The 25930-nt window shown below is 37.4% G+C and overlaps 1 protein-coding gene across 19 annotated transcripts in view; it reads right to left on the reverse strand.

Moving 5' to 3' along the window:
* The window catches only part of ADGRL3 (adhesion G protein-coupled receptor L3), a 787514-nt gene that overhangs the window by 332016 nt on the left and 429568 nt on the right, over window positions 1-25930 (reverse strand). For all 19 annotated transcript variants that reach the window (XM_059670118.1, XM_059670097.1, XM_059670081.1 and 16 more), the window contains one exon: window positions 6759-6868. In XM_059670118.1, the coding sequence (XP_059526101.1) occupies window positions 6759-6868 (110 nt within the window). The remainder of the gene's footprint in view (window positions 1-6758; window positions 6869-25930) is intronic.

Raw genomic sequence — 25930 nt, forward strand, 5'->3', positions numbered from 1 at the left:
AGGAAAATCACAGTAAAGTAAATGCTATGTTCTGCTTTTTTGGAGAGATTCATTTTTCTTCCCATAATTCCATGAGTTGTTTTTTTGTTTGATTTTTAACTGCAAACAGTTTTGGAACCTGAAAAAAATCAATGTTACTAAGTACTGTACTTATTTCAAGCTGTTCCAAAAACTGACATCAGAAAAACGTTGCCACAGAAATCTGAATGCATATATGAAGGCTTCCGAAAACAAATGGTTAGCATGTAGAGAACATAAAAGCAAACTGCATATCCTATGTTCTCTAAAATGGTTCACTTACTGACAATTTTGAATTCAATTTATGAGAAAGGCCAGGAGGATTAAAATCTAAACACATACACAAAAAGATTGCTCTTTCAAAATATTGAGAAAGTTGTGGATTTTTTTGATATCTCAATATACAGTCATTGATTGCAATAATTATAGGATTGAAGGCAAACAAAGACCTCACACAAGCATCATTTTGAATCCAGAATTTTTTCTGTAAGAATTTGAATTAAAATGAAAAGTAATGTTTGAATGCCAAATTTCAATTAAAGAGAATATATAAAAATCTTTTATATGTTTGAGAGTAGGTTTTAATCACCACTCTTTATATCTCTAGACAGAAAAAAACTATTTTGAGATTCAAAGAAACAAAGTAGCAAGATGGAAAGACAACTCAACCAACAATTAAGAGCCAATAAGTTTTAACTATATAATCACTGACTATTTCATTTATTCTAAGTCTCATGTTCTCTACCTCTAAAATTTTTAAAAGATGGGTTTCAATCGCTTCATAATTAATTACATTGTTACTGTCTAAGGCAGTTTGTAAAGATTAATGAAGCAGGGGTTCAACTATTATTTGTTGAGTGAGATACATGACAGGGCCAGGGTCCACCACTTGAGGAGACATTTGAGGAGATTAGCACCTCCTTATCTATTGCTATCTATAGGGAGAAATGGGGCTGGAGGTAAATAAACTAATACTAAAAGCTAATTCTAGTAAGAAAGTAAGAAACAAAATGGCCAAACTCCATGGCAAGCTTAGATATGATTCATGTAATTATCAGTACCAGCAGGTAAAGTCCAAAGGGGATGCAGATCAGGAAGTGTAAGTGATAACAGAACCTACAAAAACACAGTGGGATGAGTATGGATTCAGAAAATTTGATGTATCACTGAGCTTTAAAAAGAGCAACCCCTTAAGAGAGATCACATTTAAGTACTATCCTTCCTGGTTTCTAAAGTGATGATTTCAATTTTTATGAAAATATCATATTGTGGGCATACAGACAATGCTTAAATTAATACTAGGTAATCACTAGTACATTTGTAAAAGCTAAATGGATTATCTGTTAGGTATAAGACACTGTGAAGTAGAGAGAAACTATTTGACAGAGAAAGAGCAAAACTAATGGGAGAGAAAAGGGACAAAAAAATATTGTTCCTCTTGTTAAAAATATTCTAAAAAAGAGAATTCAGGTAGCTGGCACTCTTTTTATAGAAGGAGTAATGCTTAAAGCAAAAACGTGCTATATAATATGGAGGCATGTAGAAGACGATGAAAAACAAATTGGTTACTAGTAGGGAGGGATATAATCACAATCACAAGCAATTTGGAGAAAATAAAATTCATATGATCTATATTTTTATCGCAGATCTCCCTTTTGAATTAAGAAGGTCTTGTTTGTACAAAAGAATTTCTTATATTATCATTTTAGCAACGCATATATTACTTCTGGAACAATTTCACTAAATTTCCTCTTTCAATCATTCAATATATGCGTATTTAATGTTTTCTATATGTCAGAAACTGAAAAAGGTATTGCGGGTTATTGGGAATCAGAATACCTCTTGACATTTCTGTGATCTTTTAAAAATTAAACATATGGGTTCATTTCAGCACAATGAGTTTTAAAATATGTAATTACTTATTTATAGAATAGGAACCAAAGTATGCATACATTAAAATATGCACTTATTAGAATATTATTTGCAAAATGTAGTTATTTATAATTAAATAGTTAAAGACAGTTGTTTTAAATGCTAAAAGTGTAATGCATTTTTCTTATAGTTAAAAACTAAACTAAAATATTATATAATTATTTGTAAATATTAATTTTCTAATAATACTTATCGTACATGTCTTCAGATGGCTAATGTAATGTCTTCAAAAAGTCTCTAAGTGCTACAACATAATATCGGTTTAATCAAAGACTCATTTCTAATATGCGCTCAAAATTGTATGCTTCCTCCCTCCATTTCTGCAGAAAATCCACCATGACAGATTATTAGAATAAGTAATATGTGCTTTGTATTTCTGAAAGGAAGAAACAAAGAACTGAAGAGAAGGGCTAGATTGTGAGAAAAGACAAGCACTTTTTGAGTTTAATGTGCGTGAAATTGTATGCCTGGGAAGAAAGACAAATTGTCAGCAGGATACAAAGTGAAGATTCCTTGCTCAGAAATACCCTAAGTAGGTGGTTAGTTGTTTTATTGTTTTCTCCCTAACACAATTCATCCCAGTAAACTGGCTAAATGAAGGAAGCTCTACTTGAAGATGACACAATTTCAATCCCAAATCACCCCAGAAGGGATGGGGGTGGGGTGAGAAGGAAGATAGAGCAAAAATGTGACATTGGTAAATGCTGAGGTTTAACCTCTGGAATATCTGGGTCATCTCCTGGGGAGAAAATACCGCTAAGGAGAAAAGTCAAACCTCAAAGAAAACGCAAAGGCTATAAAAGTCACACTGGAACTAAGGTGTAACAGGAACAGAGAAAAGTATTGATTTGTCTGTCACAAATTTGGTCACAAACAGGGTATCTGTGAACACAAACAAGACAGTACAGACAAGACGGAAAAACTAAGGACAGAAGAGAATAACTACAGTGATTTCAAAAAATTGAGTACAAAACACTCCCAGCAGGGAGCCTCACAAAACTGTTTACAATCACTAATTTTTCTTAGTTTCTTTCCGATCAGTATCTTTTTAAAAAAAGTCATACCGATAACTTAGGAAGTTCTATAAAGTCAAATCACTGAGGTGTACACCTGGAACTAATATAATATTGTACTGTCAACTGTAATTGAAAAATAAAAAATGATTTCAATAAAAACAAAAGTTATACCATTTGTTTGATTCAGTCTAAGCTTCTAAAACTGCCATTGTTAAATTATGTACCTACTTACTGACAAAAATCTGTGCAAAAATTATTGCAGGCTTACCTTCAGCATTTTTACCTTTATTTTCTTGTGTAATACAAAGAAGTTGTTGAATTTTTACCTGCAATATGCTTCCGCACCATGAATATTTATATATTTTCCTACATATTTTAGTTTTTTCTGCATTTCTATGTTTCAAAGTTTTCTATATTTTTCCATGAAAAACTATTCCCTTAAAAATTAGTATTTCCATGGAAATGCACACAAAGAGTATGTATAGAGGAAGAAAATATCAATACATTTCCACATTCCAGTATTAAGAAAACATTCATAAATACTAAATAGATCACTAAATACATGAATTTTATTGTCTACAATTCAAAATGAAACTTGGAATTAGTGAATTGTTTAAGAAATAGAACTTAACATTATTTATGTGTTTATTCAGTTGTTTTAATAGAACATGTACAAACATTCATAAGTCTTAAGTCTGAAGTTTTTATTCTAATAATACAATAGGGATTTAAAAATATTTTTATTGATTTTTAGAGAGAGGAAGGGGAAGACAAAGAGAGAAACATTGATATGAGAGCAAAACATCAATCAACTACCTATGGCAAGCCCTTTACAGGGGATTGAGCCTGAAATCTGGCCATGTGCCCTGAGCGGGAATCAAACCAGCAATCTTTCAGTTCACAGGACTATGTTCAACCAACTGAGAAACACTGGCCAGGGCTACAATAGGGGTATTTTAACAAGTATATTAAGTAAAAGGGTTTTTTCTTATAATACAGTTAATTTAAACAACTTCTTAATTTGCTACTTTGGTAAGAGCCTTATTCTAAACAGAGGGTAGCATTTTTATGGCACAAACTAGTTTAAATCATAAAGCTTCATTAGGTGTGTATGTAAAATAGAAGTTTGCAGTGATTTATCTGCTTTAAGAAAGACACACCAACCTTTTAAAAGCAAACAGCAAAAGAACTGGGCCTGGGTCTTTGAATAATTTGCTTTCACCGTGTGCCATTACTTTACTGATGAAGGTTATGAATTAAATATTGGATGAGACTTAATAACTCATGAACATATAAAGAAAAATATCTATGAGGAGAACTATAGCTGGGTCCTTAAGAACAACTACCAATGACAACTCAAATCTTGGCTCTGCCATTTTCTAGCTATTCTCCATTTTCCAAGAGATATTCACTTATCCAATGGAGCCTCAGTTTCCTCTCTAGTAAAATGGTGATATGCCTACCTAACAGAGTGAGGATATTGTGAGAATAAAATAATATAATGTATGTAAACATTTAACCCATGTTGTAAATCACATGTAGTAGGTGTCAAATGATAGCTATTATTAATAAGTGAATCAATTCAGCACTGGAAAATCTGTTTTACACTAGAGGCAAGAAAAAGAGCATAGTGTTGATCAAAATCATAATTTACTACAGATCAGGTTAGGTCTATAAGGGGAGATCCAGAAAATTTTAATAGCTTACCTAGACTAATGGACCCGGGCCATTTGTTCTGTAATAAGACCATATTCTAAACCCAGGCTTCCTGATTTCTGGCAATCTTTCTACTAAATCAACCTACCTTTAAATGAGTCCCTGTAGGTTTTTGAATGGTTTATACTTTATTTTGGATTATTTTTTAAACAAATTTACTAAAGAAATTACCAATTATACTTTTAACTAAAACACATACAAAATATAATTTAAATAAGCACAATCATGCTATACCATGTAAGTTAAACTGGTGTATAAATTAGCCAAATGGTTGCCCTTAAGTTTAAAATTCTTACTTAATACAAAAATCAGATAAATACTTTAATATAATAGGAGTACATTTTGAAAGCAATCAGTAAATATTCAATCTACCAGAAACCTACAAAAATAAGATATTCAGCTTTCAAATTGTCCATACCTGGTAATTTATAAGAGAAAACAGAGATCTGTGATAAATAGTAATCTTTTTATGCAAGTATGGGCAAGTCCTTAATTCTATTGAAATAACTGAAGTAGATGCTTTTTCAGAATAAGCTTGGTAGAAGATTTTGGAGTAGTTATCTACACAGAAACTCAGAAGAAACATAGATAATTGAGGAGACAGCTGTAAGATTCTTTAACTTTTAAAAATGATGAAAAAGATCTACAATTTGACATTCCTACTTCAGCTTGATGCCAAATATAAGTTTCCAAAGACTGTCTTTTAAAATGAGGTGCACCAATACCTTAGTGTATATGTTTATAAAATGTCTTGGAAACAGCTATTCTACATTTTTCACCAAGATCGCATCAGGCACTCCAAATATAATTGCCACAGTTCCAAAACGGACTTCAAATATTATTTCTGTAAATGATTACTAATGAAGAACAAATGGTCAGTATGAGCCTCATATTTTCATAGAAGGATCCCTGAGAACAATCTAAGAAGCATAACCTCAACTGAGATTTCAATCAAACCTACACATTTATGCACTATTAAAACAAGGAAATTAGCTTTATAAAACATCACTACACTTTCTCTAATCAAATGTACTACAAATAAGCAAAAATAAAGCTTTCTCTTGCTTGCTTTCATTATTATTTTAAAATTTCAGTCTATTTCTTGCTGGTCAAACTGCTCCCTTATGGCTCATGAGCAATGTGCTGCTTCTTAAATGAGCAGAAATGAGGCAAGCCTACAGCTATCTCTTGGCACAGGCATCTTGCTGGTCCCCAGACACTTTGCTTCTTCTTAGATGTCAAAGGAAGTTGAAACTTTGGTTTTGTTTATGATCTCAGGTGTTTTATACCTCTGGGATAAGCTGAATATCTAATCGGAGAATACAGGATTTCCGGAGTGAGCTTCACTATTGAACCTCATGAATAATGAACTAGATAGCTCAACAATATGTTTATTTGAGATGGGGATGATTCCCTTGAGTAAAAAAGTCAGATAATGTATCGTTTTTGATTGTTTGATTCTTCATTATTCCCGAAGAAAAAACAAGTTGTTGGTATACACCATATCTGACATAAAGGTTGCAAAGACCTACTTCTTGTGCTTGTAAAGATGCATTCTGAAGAGTGCTTTAGTTCAAGTAATCCGAGTATTTTCTTTTTAGTATGCTCCCCCTTGATAAGTATATTTTTATTCCTGAAATACTGACAACATGGGAAGCACAGCTATAATTGCTTCCATCAAATTCAAATTTATCAATTTCTATAGCACTATATATATGATGATAATATTATTTAGTTTTACTACCTTTTACTTGGACATGAAGGAATGAAGTACTGGCATATCACTTTTCAACTTTCATCTAACTGTTTCATATTCTTACATTAAGAAAAGTTTTAGAATAGATATCAATGTACAGAAGTGTATACTCAAAATTAAAAGCTGCAGGATCATGTAAACAACATCTAATTCTTCCAATGGTTGAAAGGGTTTATGGTCCTAAAAAATTAAAATTACCCATGTTTTCCACATAATTTATGTAATTGTTTTTATGTTTTCATAGAGAATATTTTGTCAATGTATGCAAAACAAAACTTACTTTATTTTCTCTTTATAAAAAATGATAGGAATATACATACTGTAAGGGACACATTCATACTGCACTTCAAGGTACTTATAGGTTCCCGGACAGGGGTCTGGAAAAACATCAGGACCTGCCACGACTGCACACTGGGTTCTGTTATTGCACCTGAAGTCAAAAGAAAAGAAAAGAAGACATAAATGCTTATGCAAAGTTAAATCCTTATTAAAATACTAGTAAACTTTCTAGATTCAATAATTTATTAATTAGTAGACATTTCTGTGGAAAAATAATGATTCTTCCCACCCAAAATATTGGCACTAAGAGTACAGGATGTGACACTATAGTTATCCTCTACATACTTGTTTATTCATCTCAGAAATATTATGCCTCAGGGCTATATTTTTGTGTTACTTTCTTAAAGAGATATTTCATCTCTGAAAGAACCTATACTCTGATTCCTTGCTAATACACTGTAGGGAGCATTTAAGGCAAAATTCATTTTGATTTAGAGTAAAAAGCTTTGTATTTATTGAGTCTACTATTTATCAGGTTTAATGAGGATTTTATTTAGTCTCTAAATTAAAATTGATTCTTTAGAGAATGTCTTAAGCTTAAAAATATATTTTGTGATATCATTGAAAGATTAATAAAAGTCAATGTTCCATTCTTACCAGGCAATTTTGCATAATGTTAATCTGAGAGTCAACACATTCTCAGTTCTCTTGTGCAGATTTAATGTCTGAGAATGATTATCAGACAATCATCTAATAACATGAATGTACAGGTGGCTGGCTGCACACATGCACTGCAAAGAGATAGCTTGCCATTTTGGTGTATTCAAACTTTTGAAAAAATAGCAGCACATCCTACTACATAGAAAACACATTTGAAGAAGCTGTGTCAAGTTGAAAGACATGATTTTTGCAGTTAAAGCAATATAATTTCATGTCCCACCTTAAAAAATACGCTCATAAATCTGATGATTTTCTACAATTAGTAGCTATATAAACTCAGTTATTTCTGTAATTGTTATAGAAAATTAGCTATTATCAGGAATACATTTGAAGTAGAAATAACCAAAAATGAAAAGCTGTACACAGTAAAATTTGATGATATGTAAATATTCTGTAAATATAATATTTTCATTGCTGATCTCCAGTTTTGGGCCCATTATTGTTTCACTTCCTCTTATCAACCTTTTTATTTTCTAAGTACTACAGATATAATAATAAAACTCATTTAGAAGTTGTGTCCATTCTTATAATTTTCAGATATAAATATTTAATTAGAAATCTTTTATTATTTAAAGAATCAATATTTAATATCAATAGATAAGATTACTATTCATTTATGAGCAGGGCATAAAGGTTAACATGTATAATTATGGAAGTGTTCATTTCAGAGAAAGCTGTCTTGAATCAAAAATTTCAAGTGCTCATACTATTTTTATACACTAAAAAATCCACTATACATTATACACATCCATCCAATTATCTAAACATGTACATTGATTAATTTACATATTATTAAAGTTTTAAAATACTAATGATTTATGTATATGTAAGAAAAATGAAACAAGCAACTATTTGTTATAAGTGATACACTGTTGTGAGTCCCAAATATCTTAATGTTAACCAAAAGACTCTTATTGATGAGATGGTGTTTGGGAAGAGCTTTATAAGCCAAAACATGCTATACCAATCTATAATAATAAAAGGGTAATATACTAATTAGACTGGACGTCTTCCTGACGTCATTCCAGACGTCCTTCCTGACCAAGCCAGGCCAGAGGGAAGCCAGCCCAGGTCTCCTGTATCCGTGGGCAGCCTGAGGGAAGCGAGCCCAGGTCCCAGGTGCCTGTGGGCAGCCGGAGCGGGGAGCAGCCAGGGTCCCGGGTGCCGGAGGGAAGCCAGTGCCAGTAGCCGGGGGAAGGAAGGCCTACTCTTGCACGAATTTTCGTGCATCAGGCCTCTAGTAACATATAGCACATATTGTCATCACTGTTTTAAAGAAAAAAAATGCTTTACAACCTTCATTTTCCACAAAAACTTAAAACTATTTCTATATCAAATGCTTTTTGATAAATTAAGATTCTGAGAAATCAAAGAAAAAAGGTAGACAATCTCTGAAATATCATTTCTGTATGATACATTATTTATTATTTAAAGACCAGCTACATTTTTAAAACAGGAGTTTAAAGGTCTGTCTCTTTTTTTATGGTTTCAGTTATTGTGAGTAAAAATAAAATTATTTTTAATGTTACATTAAATATTATTGAACAATTTACACCAGTAAGAGTACTTTTACAGTGAGAATAAAATTGTCAAAAGTGAATTCATTAAAACATAATATTGACAATAAAAGTAAAAAAAAAATAATGTTCTCATATCCATTAAACTCATTTTCAACTAATTGCTTTTTTAAAAATTTAAATTCTTTATGGTTAAAAGTGTTACATGTCTCCTTTTTCCCTCATTGATCTCTCTCTGCCCTCTCCCACCCCCTAACACATGCTCTCACCCCCTACTTGTCTGTGTCCCTTGGTTGTTAATATGCATGCATACAAGTCCTTTGGTTGATCTCTTACCCCCTCCCAACCTCCCCTGCCTTCCCTCTGAGGTTTGTCAGTTTGTTGGATACTTCTATGTCTCTGTATCTATTTGTGTTCATCAATTTATGTTGTTCATTATATTTCACAAGTAAGTGAGATCATGTGATATTTATCTTTCTCCAACTGGCTTATTTCACTTAGCATAATGCTCTCCAGGTCCATCCATACTGTTGAAAATAGTCAGAGTTTTTTTTGTTTTTTGTTTTTTACAACAGTGTAGTATTCCATTGTGTAGTTGTACCATCGTTTTTTAATCCACTGTGGAAGGGCACTTAGGCTGTTTCCAAATCTTAGCTATTGTAAATTGTGCTGCTATGAACATAGGGGTGCATATATTCTTTCTGATTGGTGTTTCTGATTTCTTGGGTGATATATTCCGAGAATTGGGATTACTGGGTCAAATGAGAGTTCTACTTTTAATTTTTTGATGAAACTGCGTACTGCATACTGGTGCACAGTGACTGCACCAGTCTGCATTCCCACCAGCAGTGCAAGAGAGTTCCTTTCTCTCCTCATCCTTGCCAGCACTTTTCATTTGTTGTTTTGTTGATGATAGCCATTCTGACAGGGAAAAAACTTCTGCGCCACAAAAGAAGCCATCTAACAAAACAACAAGAAAGCCCACTGCATGGGTGAACATATTTGCTAATATTTAATCTCCAAAATTTATAAGGAACTCATACAACTTAACAAAAGGAAGATAAACAATCCAATCAAAAACTGGGCAAAGGCCGAAACCAGTTTGGCTCAGTGGATAGAGCGTCAGCCTGCGGACTGAGAGGTCCCGGGTTCGATTCCGGTCGGGGGCATGTGCCTGGGTTGCGGGCACATCCCTGATGGGGGATGTGCAGGAGGCAGCTGATCGGTGTTTCTCTCTCATCGATGTTTCTAGCTCTCTATCTCTCTCCCTTCCTCTCTGTGAAAAATCAATAAAATATATTTAAAAAAAAAAAAAAAAAAAACTGGGCGAAGGATCTAAATAGACACTTCTCAAAAGTGGACATGCACAAGGCCAAGAGACATGAAAAAATGCTCAAAGTAACTAATCATCCGAGAGATGCAAATCATGGCTTACTTTTCATATAAATATAAATTAAAGGTGATTATCAATGTCCCTGATATAAAAATATTTTATCAACCCACAATATAGGATGAGAAAAGACTGCAATAATAAGGTCAAATGCATGATAATCTAACAATAGTAACAGAAAAAAAATCTCATAATCTTCTTTATTTTATCTTTATCCTAGGGTATGTTTACTAATTTTGAAAGAGAGGAAGGGAGAGAGAGGAGAGAGAGAGAGAGAGAGAGAGAGAGAGAGAGAGAGAGAGAGAGAGAGAGAGAGAGAGAGAGAAAGGAGAGAGAGAGAAAGAGAGAGAGAGAAAGAGAGAGAGAGAGAGAGAGAGAGAGAGAGAGAGAGAGAGAGAGAGGTAGAGATAGAGGTAGAGATGAGAGAGAGACTAGAGATCAGTGTGTGTGTGAGAAATATCTTTTCATTGCCTTCGTTATGTGTCCTAACTGGGGATTGTGCTCTGAACAAGAATCAAACTCACAACCCTTTTGGTATATGGTGTGACAATGTAACCAGTTGAGCCACACGGCCAGAGAAAATCTCATAATCGTATAGAAATATTAACACTTATTTACATTGATAACCGTTTCAATATTTTTAAATCAGAAAGTTTACACAATAAAATTTTTCTATCCCACCAATTGACAAATTAAGAATCTACACTAATAAAAGAGAAAAATGGTAATTGGCGTACGACGATACCCTTTTCATTGGCTAATCAGGGCTATATGCAAATTAACTGCCAACTAAATTGGCAGTTACCTGCCAAAATGATGGCGGTTAATTTGCATATGTAGGCACAATGCAGGGAGGCAAAGGGAAAGCAGGAAGAAGCCCCCTGCCACTGACAGTGATCGGAAACCCAGGGGGGAGCTAAGAGCTGGGAGGCAGGGCAAAGGCGGCCCTGGGGCCGCCTTTGCCCTGCCCCCCAGCCATGATTGGAGAATCAGGCGCCTTTGCCGCCCTAACCAGTGATAGCAGGAAGTAGGGGTGGAGCCAGCGATGGGAGCTGGGCACGGTGGAAGCTGGCAGTCCCGGGAGCTAGGGGTCCCTTGCCTGGGCCTAAAGCGGAGCCCACAATCACAGGGCCGCTGCAGCTGCAGGTCCCCGCTGCCCGGGCCTGACGCCTAGGCCAGAGGTGTTAAGGCCTGGGCAGGGGCAGAGCGGGAAATCGCGGGGAGCTGGGGGTCCCCTGCCCAGGCCTGACACCTCTGCCGGAGGCCTCAGGCCTGGTCAAGGGGCCGATCCGGTGATTGGTGATTGGAGGGTGATGAGGGTCAACTCCTCTGGCCAAGGCATCAGGCCCAGGTGGGGGGTGGAGCCGGGGATTGGGGGGATATGATGGTCCCCTTGCCCAGGCCTGAAGCCTGGGTCAGAGGCATCAGGCTTGGGCGGGGGGTGGAGCATGTGATCAGAGGGAGATGGGGGTCCCCTGCCCAGGCATGATTCCTGGGCCAGAGGCCTCAGGCCTGGGCAGGGGTCAGAGCCAGTGATCGGGGGGAGATGGGGGTCCCCTGTCCAAGCCTGACACGTCTGGCGGAGGCGTCAGGCCTGGGCAAGGGGCAGAGCCAGCAATCGGAGGGGTCTGGGGGTCCCCTGCCCAGGCCTGACGCCTGGGCCAGAGGCATCAGGCCTGGGCTGGGGGCAGAACCAATGATGGGGGGAAATGAGGGTCCCCTGCCCAGGCCTGACGCCTCTGTCAGAGGCGTCAGGCCTGGGCAAGGGGCCGATCCTGCGATTGGAGGGTGATAGGGGTCAACGCCTGAGGGCTCCCAGTATGTGAGAGGGGGTAGGCTGGGCTGAGGGACACTCCCCCCCCCCCCCACACACACACACCCAGTGCACGAATTTCGTGCACCGGGCCCCTAGTAAAGTATAAGCAGGTAACGCTGACAACTACCAGATAGAATTCTCAAAGAAGTCTGGACCTTCAGTTTTCCATACATTATATGCAGGCCAGTTACTTTACTACCTTTCCAAGTTGATATGCTTATAAAATGCATTAGAAAAACTGGAAAGTATCAATAAATGTCCAAGATATACATTCTGTTGCAGTATTTATAGGCATTTTATCATTATTAACATCAGCCATCTGTTTCATGATGGGCTAAGAACACTTCATGCCAGACAGACTGAGTCTTTTGGGAGAAGCTTATAAGACAAGAAGAGCTCATACATTCTTTTGAGAAACAGGGGAAACAGATGCACATGGAAAACAAACAAACCATAATCTAAGTACTTAGCTGTCTTCAAGCTACTTTACCTGGGATACCCTATGGTAAGTCCAAACTTTATAGTAACAATGCCTATATCTGTGTAACCCCTTAAATGTAGAAAGCATGTTCACGAGTAGTATACTACTTTTTATTTCTCTCTTTTTTAAATGTTTTTATTGATTTGAGAGAGAGGTAAAAGGAGAAGGAGAGAGAGAAACATTAATGTGAGAGAGAAACATAATCAGCTGCCTCTTGCACATGCTCTACTGGGGATGGAGCCCACAACCCAGGCATGTGCCCTGAATGATTAGAACCTGTGACATCTTGGTGTGTGGGTACCATAGTGGCCAGAGCTGTTACTTCTTTTTTGACGTAGATATTACTACTCCCAATTTCAGAGAAGGGAAGAGACATGGAGATATTAAATAACTTCTCAGAGCCTCGGTAATCAAATGATAGTCGCTGTCCAGAAGAGTGAACTAGAAAGCACAATCCTATATCTAGTGACAGCGTGAGTCAGACATTTTAGGGTCGCCCTGGGAAACTGATTTAATTCACTCCGGTTGATTCTCAGGAGTCCTGGGATGATCTGATGAGGTAAAGACCAGCTGTGAAATATCTAAGTGGCCCAGGATTCATCAGTCATGATGTGGATCAGACATTCCAAGAAGATTCTGAATTTAAATTAACATGACATAGCCACCCCCTCCCTATCCAAATCAGAAAGATTAATCTCTGAACATAAGGTAGAAAGAGTAATAGGATGAATGAATATTTTTTTATACAAAGACTGTTCCAAAAGAAAAACTAAGATAAAAAACAGTTTTAATTCAAGTCATGCAAGTATAGTTACCACCTATTTATCAAGTTTATTTAATAAATATTATTTAATGTGTTGAATGCTATTGTTAACAGTAATTAAAGCAATACTGTTTAACTTAAATAGATGTCTTATGATGACTGCCAGGGAAGATACACAGAAGCTCAGGTTTAGTAATAGGATTCAGAATCATGTGCTGTTAACTTATTCCTTCCAATATGGCTCATAACAGCATGAGAACAAACTTAATTAAGTACAATAATGAAAAAGTCATCTCTGGGCGAAAAAGTTCCTCTGTTTGCCACAACATACTGCAGCATACATCAAAATGATATTGCTGGGTTTATAAACTACTCACATAAGTTTAAATGAGAATGTAATTCAAAGAGGTTCTGATAATGAAACCCTTTCAATCACATACTTTTATTAAATTATAAAAACAGTGTGTGCAACAAGCCATTCCTATGAATGTTTACGAACTTTTCAATTGATGCTTCAGCAATATAAATATATAAAAATTCATTGAAAATCATGGCAATGACAAGATATAATAGTGCAAAAAAAAAACAAGGGTGCTTTGTGTATTTTTGTTAGCACAATTAGTTATATGAATTTACATTAGCACTTATCAAATGACATTTATATAAATGCATGTATGATGAAAAAAAACCCCACATTCATTTAGTATCCCAAGTAATTCAAAGCATCTAGAATGATAAAGCAGTGTTTGAACATATAATAAGTCACTATGATCTAACAAGAAAAAGTTTTAAAGATATCTAATGATAAAAAAAACCCGAAAGAATAAAAAAAGACACCACCATCACAGTACATTAATGTTTAAAATCTGAAAACAGTTTAAGGTAACTAAATAGGGTAACTAGGCGATTTTAATGCTCAGGAAGGCATGTATCAATAAAAAAACACACACAGATACATGTATGTGTGAATAACAATAGCATTTTGCTCAATGCCAATCAAAAGAACAATTCTCTTTTCCTCCTCAAGACAATATAGTACTTTTCTTATTTTACACTGCCCACCACTCTGAGGCCAGCTGCATTCATTACGGACTGAGAAGCCTGGGGAGGATAAGGCAACTCTCTCATGGGATAATATAAATATATTCGCCATAAAGAAATCTAGATCCCAAATGGTAAGAAAACTAAGTGATCAGAGAAAAAACAACAAATATCATCACTAAATGTAAGAAAATATTCTCTCATTTTTATATCAGAGCTATATACCTAGAAAGATTGCCAATGTTCTTAACATTTAAGTGGCAATTTGAGAAGAGCAACAAAAATGATAAGAACTCATAATTTTTATCCTAAATCATAAACTATAAAATTATTGCAGGATCTTACATTGTGACCGTTCATGTCACTAAGTTCTATATAATGCACAAGGTGATTATCTAGATTACAGGGGTGGGCAAACTTTTTGACTCAAGGGCCACAATGGGTTCTTAAACTGGACCGGAGGGCCGGAACAAAAGCATGGATGGAGTGTTTGTGTGAACTAATATAAATTCAAAGTAAACATCATTACATAAAAGGGCACGGTCTTTTATTTTTTTTTAGTTTTATTCATTTCAAACGGGCCGGTTCCGGCCCGCGGGCCGTAGTTTGCCCACGGCTGATCTAGAATGACCGCAAGTCATACATTTTCTATTTTCTTTTGTATGTTATTTCCAAGAACACATCCAAAGTGGTGAGTGAGGAGGACTCGAGAAACTAGGGTACTAGTTTTCTTTTTGCTTCTGAAACAAAGCACCACAAACTTTGTGACTTAAAACAATGCAAATATACTGTCTTAGTGAACTGGAGGCAGAAGTCCAAAATGAATCTTATATTGCTAAGAGCAAGGTGTGGTCAGGCTTGGTTCCATACGGAGGATCGGGGAGAATGTCTCCTCGTTCATTTCCAGCTTCTAGGCTGTCTCCTCATTCCGTGGCTTGCGGCCCCACATCACATCACCTCTTCTAACCCTGATTTGACGTGACATCACCTCCTTTCTCCTTTGACCTTCTTGTCTGCCTCTCAAAAGGACCCTCAGGATTATATTGAAGGCCCACTTCCATAAGCCAAGATAACCTTCCCATCTCCAGAGCCGTAACTTCATCACATGTGCGAAGTTCCTTTACCATATTCCGTAACATTCCCACCTTATAGGGATTAGGGTGCCGATATTATCGGGTGGGGGGCATTATTCCAACTACTACAACTACTTGAGCAAAAAGACATATCGAAACTGTGTCTCCTGAATTGGTCACCTTAGAAAAGTCTTACAGAGTAAAATGCATGGCATTGCATTGAAATATGGCTAAGGGGTTTCATGCCTTCATAACACAACAGTTTTATTTACTAAAAAGATGCATGGACGACCCCTTACATATTTATCTTGTATTAAAAATAAATGTTTCAAATATAATTTGGTTAAAAGGCATTATATACTTGTCTTGTTTGATCGCAATGTAATTTTCAGTTCTATAGTTCTGAATTTACAATTTTATGAACTTAAGGTCTTATTCCTGGAATTTCTCAAATTAACTTGATAGTATTCTGAAAAATATAGATAGATGTATGAAAATGTGGTAATATTGCAAAAAAATTCCAATTTCCAAATATTCCACATAATCTCTCAGTAATATTTTATAAAACAAATTATCATAATCATCAGTCAACATACAAAGAATATTAATGGAGCCCATTCCAAAAAGAAAATGATTAGCTAAGGCAGACACATGAATACAACTCAGAAAAGCAGGCATCCAAAATAAATGGAAATATGCTTTTAAAATTAACATGCTCACAAACACTGCTTGATAAAGCATTTTTGTGTCAGTAATTTCTAAGCTGTATTCTTCTAGTCGTAGTCGCATGCCATAACAAAGGCTTTCTAGAATTATGAAAAACCTTTCCTTTAAAAATAACTGGAATTGCAACTCTATTAGCTTATTACCACCAACTGTGGCAGCATTTCAGAGCTAAATATTCCTTACTTGCATGTATGGTTAACCAAATAAATCAGACTGTGTGTATCCATGATCAGAAAGTGTAGCAAACAGAGGTATTGCTTGTTTTCTTCTAAGTAAAAAGGAGCAATATTTTGTGTGCATATATTCTATATGTACTTACTCTTATTAATTGAAGATAACATCCATTTCGCTGAGAGTTAGCCAGGATATTAATATATGCATCTATTTTCCAGGACAACTTGTTTATTTATTTAAATCAGAGACAGACTTAATTCACTATACTTCCTGAGAATGCTGCAAGGGAATCTTTTCTTCTCTGAGCTACCAAAATATCCTAGCTGCATGACAGGGCAGAGATGAAGAATGTCATATTGAGTCAATTAGTGGTGTATTTTTTTGCTTGTAAATATGTGGTATTTACAAATCAAGTTATTTATGTATGAGAAAAAAATAGAATCAAACCATGAGAAAGAGAATTGGAAAGAGAAAGGAATTTGAGTAATGTTGGCTACTGAAGTAAGTTAACATCAAAGTCCATAAAGGAAACAGCATAGGAAATGGGGAAAAATGCCTCTAGTTTCCTCATATTTGCTTTTAATAAAATTCTAAATGAAAGAAAACTGATAAATCTGTGTGTGTGCACGTACATGTACACGCATGCACACACAGACTTTATATACACAGACTTCAAGAGCAGGAATATACAGCTAAGAGAAATAGGTTTGTGCCTCTGTCCTTATACATAGATTTTGGAAGAAGCACATATTACATAAAAATAATTTTAGTTGTCTTCATGCTTTGTAAGTATGTGTAACTGACAAGGTGGTCATAGAAACTGAAAGAAAGCCCACAGGAGCCATTGACTGAGACCAACCACCCTCCTACTCCCTCTCCTCTTGGATGCTTCTCTCACTTCTGACACCGGTGCTTTTGGGGCTGGCTCTGCTGAATTAAGTCCATTCATGACTTCAGACAGAGACTCATCTCAAGCATGCATCCTGTCTGCCTTGATTTATGGCATCACCAGAAAGCAATAAATACAGGAGAAACTGCAAGGATTTCTATTTGTTTCAGAATGATTTCGCTGCCAAAACCAGCAAATGCAATTAAAGTGGCTGAAAATAAAGGTTCTATTATATCACATATTAAAATTTGGAAGACGGGTTGATTCATGTTGGTAAATTCAGTTAGTTAACGAGGTTATGGCAATGATGTTGAGTCTATGAAATCCTCTTGAACTCTGTCCTAAGATGGTCCTAAGATGGCCACTGCATTCGCAGGTGTTACACAAAGAATATAAAGCCCAGAAAATGTAAAGTCCCTATCTTGTGTCTCATTTTCAGAGTAGGGATATTCTACACATTAAACACTCAGCAGAACATAAGACACTTACACAACATTGGCCAAAATGAGCCAACGACTATGCTTCTGCCTAAAGCAATCACACAAAGGGAATAACCTCCACACAACTGGTTTTACCAGCGAAAGTTCATCATCACAGGGCCAGAGAGGCACCCAGGCTCCTCTGAAGCCCCTGGCCACTTCAGAGTGAACAAGTGAGGGTCTGCAAGAGGGAATGAGGAGGAAGGGGAGCAGCTAGGGGACGGGTCTATGGCAGGCAAACAACAATATCTGAGACATACCAGTCCCTCAAGTTTGCTTCTTTAGCTAAAAGCACCTCATATTTAATATATTGGGAAGTTTGTTGCATGGTTACCAAAGATGACATATTAATACATCTTTTTTTAAATGTAAAATACAATATTTTACTTTGAAAGTTTATGGCATAAGCATTTTAATGTATAGAATCTGGTTAAATACATTAAAATGCATTCCTTCTATGTGATGCTAGACAACCATTAAAAGGTTAGAGTAACTCTTTCTTTATCAACCTGGGAAAAAAAACATAAAAATTTAAGATAAAAACATTAAGAAATAGTTATTTGGCTATATGTATGCATGCATATAGAGACTAGACATGAAAGATCTGTAGAAATAGCAATTATCAGTGAAATGTGAGGTAATTATAATTTTTCAGTTCCTTAATACTTTTTCTCTCTTTTAAAACAAAGTGAACATTTATTATGTCACGATCTTTCCAAAGCACATTTAAAATTTAAATAGAATGAGTATTTTTTCAGGACTATCCACATTAATTACTTCATATTCTCATTCCCTTTTAACTTTTACATGGTAACATCTTTACAATGCAGTTTTCATATAAATTATTTTTCTGTAAATTTCCCCAAAAGATTATACTATATGTACTGCACATCTCTCTGCCTCTACAACATTACATTATTTTCAGTATTAGTATGAGACATAGCCTCATTCTAGAGATAATGCACAGGTTAACCTAGGAAGTCTGGCACAATGGGAACCTAGCTTGCCACATATCCATAAAGCTGGTACATATAATTCACAACTACATGACTTCTGCTTCAGTTGCAACGGGCATTAAGATGATGTGTTAGTTGATCCATCTTAAAATGACTCTTATAACAACTTATGCCATCTTATAATGGGGACAGACATTGTCTTCCTCATTATAAGATGAGGAAGTGTTTCACATTTGTTTTTTCAAAGTTGTGGTCCTTATTCCCTATCTTACAGAAGTATATTGAAGTGGAACTATAACAGTTAACCCAACACAATGAATTAACTAGGACATAATTTATGCACGATTGAGAAACCCACCTACAAGTTAAAAAAAAGAAAAGGAGTAAAAAAAATCTGGTATCACCTCCTGCTTTCTAAAAATACTAAGAAACTGTTAAATACAATGTAATTATTTTATTCTTTGCCATTTTCAATGGATGGCATTTGGTGTTCCTTCCTGCATTTAGGATGGATGGATAGATGATACATAGATAGAGAGATAGATAGATAGATAGATAGATAAGATAAATAAGTATAAGTATTTAATAAATATTCTATATAAATTGATGTTTGAGTGAAATAATTTTTATTACTAAACCCATGCCAATACTGAAAATAATCTAATGTTGTAGAGGCAGAGAGATGTGCAGTAAATATAGTATAATCTTTTGAGGAAAGAACTCAAACAATAGAAAAAAATGTTTTATTAGTTTTCTTTATGACTATGAAGTCACACATATGAAACAGTATAATATATACTAGAGGCCCGGTGCACGAAATCCATGCACTCAGGAAGTGGGTGTCCCTTTGCCCAGCCTGCACCCTCTTACAGTCCTGGAGTCCTCGAGGGATGTCCGACTGCTGTGGAAGTGGGAGAGGTGCCTGCCACCACAGGCTCTGGCTGAGTGGCACCCCTCCTATGGGAGCGCACTGACCACCGGGGGCAGCTCCTGCGTTGCGCGTCTGCCCCCATGGTGGTCAGTGCACGTCATAGTGACTGGTCATTCCATCATTCAGTTGATTGGCATATTAGCCTCTTATTATATAGGATAGTAAAATGGTGCCTAATGCACCATTTTAGAAAAATCTGTAATGACATACATTTAATCATTACTTTACATCTCAAACTTGAGAAATAATAAATCAATCAATATCAGTATTATTCAACAGTTATTACATAGTTCTTTTTAAAAAATCTGTTTCCTTTAGAAAAACAAAATTTCATAAATAGTTCTGATAGCAATAAAAGCCAAATACCTACTATGTACCTACTATGCACTAGAATCTTCACTATTCACATATCCTATATAATAAAAGGCTAATATGCAAAGTATCCCCTCAAATGGAAGTTTGACTGGGAGTTCAACCAGGGGGCGGAGCCACCAGCCAAATGCACAAGGCCCCTTCCCCCAGCTGGCCCCACCCCCATCAGCCCAATCAGGGCAGGCCGGCCGGATCCCACCCATGCACAAATTTGTGCACAGGGCCTCTAGTATCTCTATATAAAAGAGAAACATGCAAATTAACCATCCCTTGGTGATGCCCACAAGCCACGCCCACCAACCAATGAGGCATGATATGCAAATTAACCCAACAAAGATTGTGGATTAACTTGCATACACAGGCACTGGGCAGCCTGGGGCGGGGCAGGTACTTCCCCCGCATCGCCATGGTGCACATGGGCGCCGGGGAGCCTGGGGCGGCTTGCGTGGACACTGGGGAGCTGGGGTCGGGGCAGGAGCTTCCCCTGTGTCGCCATGGTGATGTGGGGGAAGCTCCTGCCTGGCTGGTGCACGCACGCAGGCCACAGGGAGCCAGGGTTGGGGTGGCGCGTGCAGAAGCCGGGAGGCGGGGCTGGAGCTTTCCCCTCATAGCCATGGCTATGTGGGGGAAGCTTCCGCCCCACTGGAGTGTGTGCACGGGCGCCGGCAGAGGTTCTTGGTCCATGGTTGCTTGTGCATGCACCAGCACCAAAATGCCTGTGTCATCGGGACAAGCGTCCACTGGAGCCAGGCCACCCTGAGCCTGTAGGCCTGCTCCTAGGCCTGGAGTGGCTGGGGTCCTGAAATGAGACAGAAGGTGCATGTTGGGCTGAGGGGACTTCCTCCCCACCCCCTGCACAAATTTCGTGCACTGGGCTCCTAGTAGTAGTATAATACTTCATTAGGAGAATGGTCTGATGTAAGACAATGGTTTCCAATCTTTTCAAGACTAGAATCTCAATTTTTTAAGATAAAGTTAATTGTACTTTAGAGTAGTAGTTGTAATTTTTATTGAAAAAATATATGATGAAAAGTGATCATTTTACCCTTATTTTAAATGGAGTTAGGTTATATTATTCACAATGGATTTTACATGTATTAGGAAAACATGCAAAACCTTCAAAGACATTTTTTAGGTTACTGACAATGCTTGAAATGTGAAATAATTAAAGATACTGAAGCAATCCACAGACAAGAGGTTAGAGACCATGAGAGATATAGAGAGTTTTAGTATCAAACTGAGAAGCCTGCTTTTGAACCCATTAAAAATTGTGAGAAACAAGAAAGGACATGTAACTTCTCAGGATTTCAATTTCTGATTATCTGTAATTATATTCTGTGATTATTTTGTGGCTTTAAAGCAATAACATATAAGACAGTACCACATATAAGCCAGGAGGATGTAAGTACTTAATAAATGTTGCTAATGAATGATAGATATCATAATTACTACTAACAATAGTGTGAAGTAAATTATTAATAAGTTAAAAATAAAATGTTTTCTTTAAAAAAACTGGTCTTTTTAAAGTCTTTAATTTGGAATTCCAAATAAAGTAGAACAAGTTTAGCCTGGCTGAGGTGGCTGAGTGGTTGAGCATTGACCTATGAACCAGGCGAGGGTTTGATTCCCGGTCAGGGCATATGCCCAGTTTCGGGCTTGATCCCCAGTAAGGGGATTGCAGGAGGCAGCTGATCAATGATTTTCTCTCATGATTGATGCTTCCATCTCTCTCTCCCTTTCCCTTCCTCTCTGAAATTACTAAAAACATATTTTAAAAAATAAAACAAGTTTAAATAATCAAGTAAAATGTTCTACCTCTCAACTGCACTGTTTCACTTTTAATCAATCAGGTTCAAGGTAGGAATGTAACTGAGCAGAAAGAAGCCACTTAGCACTCTACATCTCACATCTCTTCCTTCACACTGTGATGCCATCAACTACAATTATTAATATACTAGAGGCTAGGTGCACAAAATTCGTGCATGGGCGGGGGTGTCCTCAGCCTGGTCTGCACCCTCTCCAAACTGGGACCCCTTGGGGGATGTTTGATTCCTGGGTTAGGTCCGATACCACAGGGATTGAGCCTAAACTGGCAATCGGACATCTCTCTCACAATCCGGGACTGCTGGCTCCTAACTGCTCACCTGCCTGCCTGCCTGTCTGCCCCTAACTGCTTCTGCCTGAGCCTGATCGCCCCCTAACCACTCCCCTGCTGGCCCGATTGATGCCTAACTGCTCCCCTGCCGGCCGATTTCCCCCAATTGCCCTCCCCTGCTGGCCCGATCGCCCCCATTTGCCCTCCCCTGACAGCCTGATCGCCCCCAACTGCCCTCCTGCTGGCCTGGTTGCCCCACACAGCATGCTGTTCAGTCGTTTGGTCATCCCCCACTAACTCCCCTGCCAGCCTGGTTGCTCCATGCAGCCTGCTGTTCAGTCATTTGGTCATCCCTCACTAATCCCCTTGCCAGCCTTGCCGCCTCAAGCAGCCTGCTGTTTGGTCATTACTGTTACTGTGATGACGTCCCGGACATTTTGCATATTCCTCTATTATTAGTATAGATGGTGATCTTTATATCGCTATGCTGTTTGATTTATTCATGAACAGCTAAACTAATGTACACTTGATTAACAGGGACAAACATAGAAAACCATTTCTTTGGGAAGAATTGTGCTGCACCATGTCCATCTCCAAAAAAATAATATTTCTGTCTTTATAGAAAACCTCCCTGAAGATAGATAATGATTAAGAAACATCTATTGATGTTTTTGTAGCTAAAGGAATGTAATATATATGGTTATAATAATAGAAAGTAAGATTAAAATTATACACGTACCTTAAGAAAAAGATTCTGAATCAAAAGACTATTTTCAAAACTATAACTATGCAAGCCAACCATTTATGCTTCTAAGTTTACTCTACTCATGTGTAAAACAACTGTAACAGGCTTCACTTCCCTACATCAAAGGTAACCTGAAGCGGGGAACACTGAGGGAATTACAAATATTTTATAATTACAAGGTTTAATAACTTCAGTAGAGGTCTCATTGAAGTAAACATACACAGGCATGAAAAGCCTCCAACATTTATAAACTATATCATTCCATCAAGGTGTGAAATTGTAGGTATGAGCATCTATGGCATCATGTTTGGCATGTGATGAGGTGTTCAATGGTCATTCAACAATGCTCCCTGAATCTCTCCTCCCTCCCTCCCAAAATCCAATCAGCCCCATGACCAGTGTGTGCTCACTGCCAAGCCCCCTCCATTTCTAGTTTTCCCAACCAATTTCATTACTGCTGCTTTACTTCAGCTTTTCTCATAATCCTCACTTGGTTTTCATGACCTTTCATTTCCTCCAGGGTAAAAGTTAAACATGACATACCAAGCTCTTCATAAGTAGCCTCTACTTTCTGATTAAATTAAGTCTCTGGTGGGTCTAGAACAGGAATAACAAAATATAAATATCTGAAAGTGACTCTGTAAGCTATAACTTCTTTCCCTTCTATTTTATAGAAAAGCATAAAGAAATTAAGTGATTTCCCCAAGGTTGCAATAACAATGAGGACCCTGGGAAAAGAATTAAATTCTCGCTGTTCCTGACTAATGGTATTTCTTCCTCTGTTCTCTTTGTAGTAATTGAAAAATAAAAATGAGATTATTCAATATTATGGGACATTATTAATCCTTGTAATCCTTTGTACCACAAGACCTATTTTTTTTTAAAGAGTGAACAATGATTTGTTCATTTAATTGACATGTATTAAAAGTCTACCATGTGCCCTGTGCTAAAGGCAAAGAGAAATTAGGTAGATTAGGCAAGGCATTTGCTCTAAAGAACTTGAAATCCATTAGAGGAGACAGACACATGAACAGATTACTAACATACAATGAATAAAGTGCAAATGATATACGTATGTATGCAGAAGTAATATGAAAGTACAAGTAAGGGTCAATGCTATAAGCTGAATTGTTTCTCTCCAAGGTATGTCTAAGTGCTAAACGCAGTACCTCAGAATGTGACCTTATATGGAATTACACTTGTTGCAAATGTAATTAGATAAAATGAGGTCAGACTGCAGTAGGCTGGGCCCTTAGTCCAACATGATGGGTGTCCTTATAAGAGGGAAATTTGAACACAGATACAGAGACACACCGGAAGAACACCATAGTCTGACAGAGGCAGAGATTAGAGTGATGCAGCTGCAAGCCAAGGAGGACCAAGGAGAGAGGGCCACCACCAGGAGGCAGGAAGAGGCAATGAAGGGTTCATTCAGAGTCTCAGAGGCAATATATCCCAGCTGAGATCTTAGCATTTCTGGCTTTCAGGACTTTGAAAGAATACATTTGTTATTTTAAACTATCTAGTGTGTGGAATTTCGTTAAGGTAGTCCTAGTAAACAAACACAGAAACCTAGCCTGGACAAAATAGGGATGCCAGGACAGGTTTCCTGGACTAGGTGACACTGGGATTGAGTGTAAGAGATAGATGAGTAATAGTCACCTTGGTGGAATTAATGAGAGAATAGAACAGATATGTTAGTAAAAAAGAAAGAGAGAGAGAGAGAGAGAGAGAGAGAGAGAGAGAGAGAGAGAGAGAGAGAGAAGGAAGGAAGGAAGGAAGGAAGGAAGGAAGGAAGGAAGGAAGGAAGGAAGGAAGGAAGGAAGGAAGGAAGGAAGGAAGGAAGGGAGGGAGGAAGGAACGAAGGGAGGGAGGGAGGGAGGGAGGGAGGGAGGGAGGGAGGGAGGAAGGAAGGAGAGGGAAGAAGGAAGGAAGGAAGGAAGGAGAGAGAGGGAGGAAGGAAGGAGAGAGAGAGAGAGAGAGAGAGAGAGAGAGAGAGAGAGAGAGAGAGAGAGAGAGAGAGAAGAAAGAAAGAGGAAATTACAACAGATCTATAAGCTATTGGATGCTTTTGTAGTAGAAGGCACAGGCTAACAAGAGAGGAGGTAGGAGAAGAGAGGCTCTAATAGATAGATTTTGCATAGCATGGTGATAAATGATAGTGGGCAGCTAACACATATTGATAGCGTCCTCTGTGTCCCGCATTGTGCAAAGTGCTTTATGTACATTATCTTGTCTAATCATCACAGTGACCCTAGTGGAGCTGTGTACATGTATCAGTGAGAAAACCAAGGCTTTGAGCAGTTATGCGATTTATGTAAAGGTTATCCCACTAGTTATTAAATAGGTCTGGTCTTGATCCATCAGGCTAAGTGAACCCATGGAATGTGTTATAAGCAAGGAAGCAATAAGCTCTCATTGCTTGTGAAATAGGTTAATGCGTCATTTCTATAGAAAATCACTCTGTGGAGTACAGGCCTCCAGGCATAGGGATCCAACTCTCATAACATGATGGAGAAAATGGGTGAACTCAGAAGTAATTAAGATGATAAAATTGGCAGGTTCTTGATAATAAGCTAGAATGTCAGGAATTAAAAGAAGGGCAGACTCTAGTTTGGAAATTAAGCGGCTGGGGGTGCAATCCATAAAGACAGAGAATACAAGAGGGGGCAGAAGTTACAGTGGGCCTAATTGGAAAATGGCAAAGAAAGAACTGGTTGTGTGCCCATGTGCACACAGTAGGGGCTTTTAGTGGCTGCTGGTAATTGTCCAGCAGCCTTCAACAAGCACAGCTCCTCCGCTATCCTGTGCTGCGCTGTGCTACCAGGTGGCTTAGTAGCAGATGACAACATTCTGGTAAACACACTCCTGTCTTCTGCTCTCCAATGTTTACTATTTCCCCCCGAAAGATTAAGATATAAACCTAAATCTCAGATGTCAAAATAAATAACTTTGATTCTTTCTTTGATTTTAATATTCAGGATGTTCCAAAAAATGTATACACACTGTAACATCTGATGCTTCAATTACTGTTTCTTTCTTTTC

Source organism: Myotis daubentonii, chromosome 1, assembly GCF_963259705.1.
Source record: "Myotis daubentonii chromosome 1, mMyoDau2.1, whole genome shotgun sequence".
NCBI lineage: Eukaryota > Metazoa > Chordata > Mammalia > Chiroptera > Vespertilionidae > Myotis > Myotis daubentonii.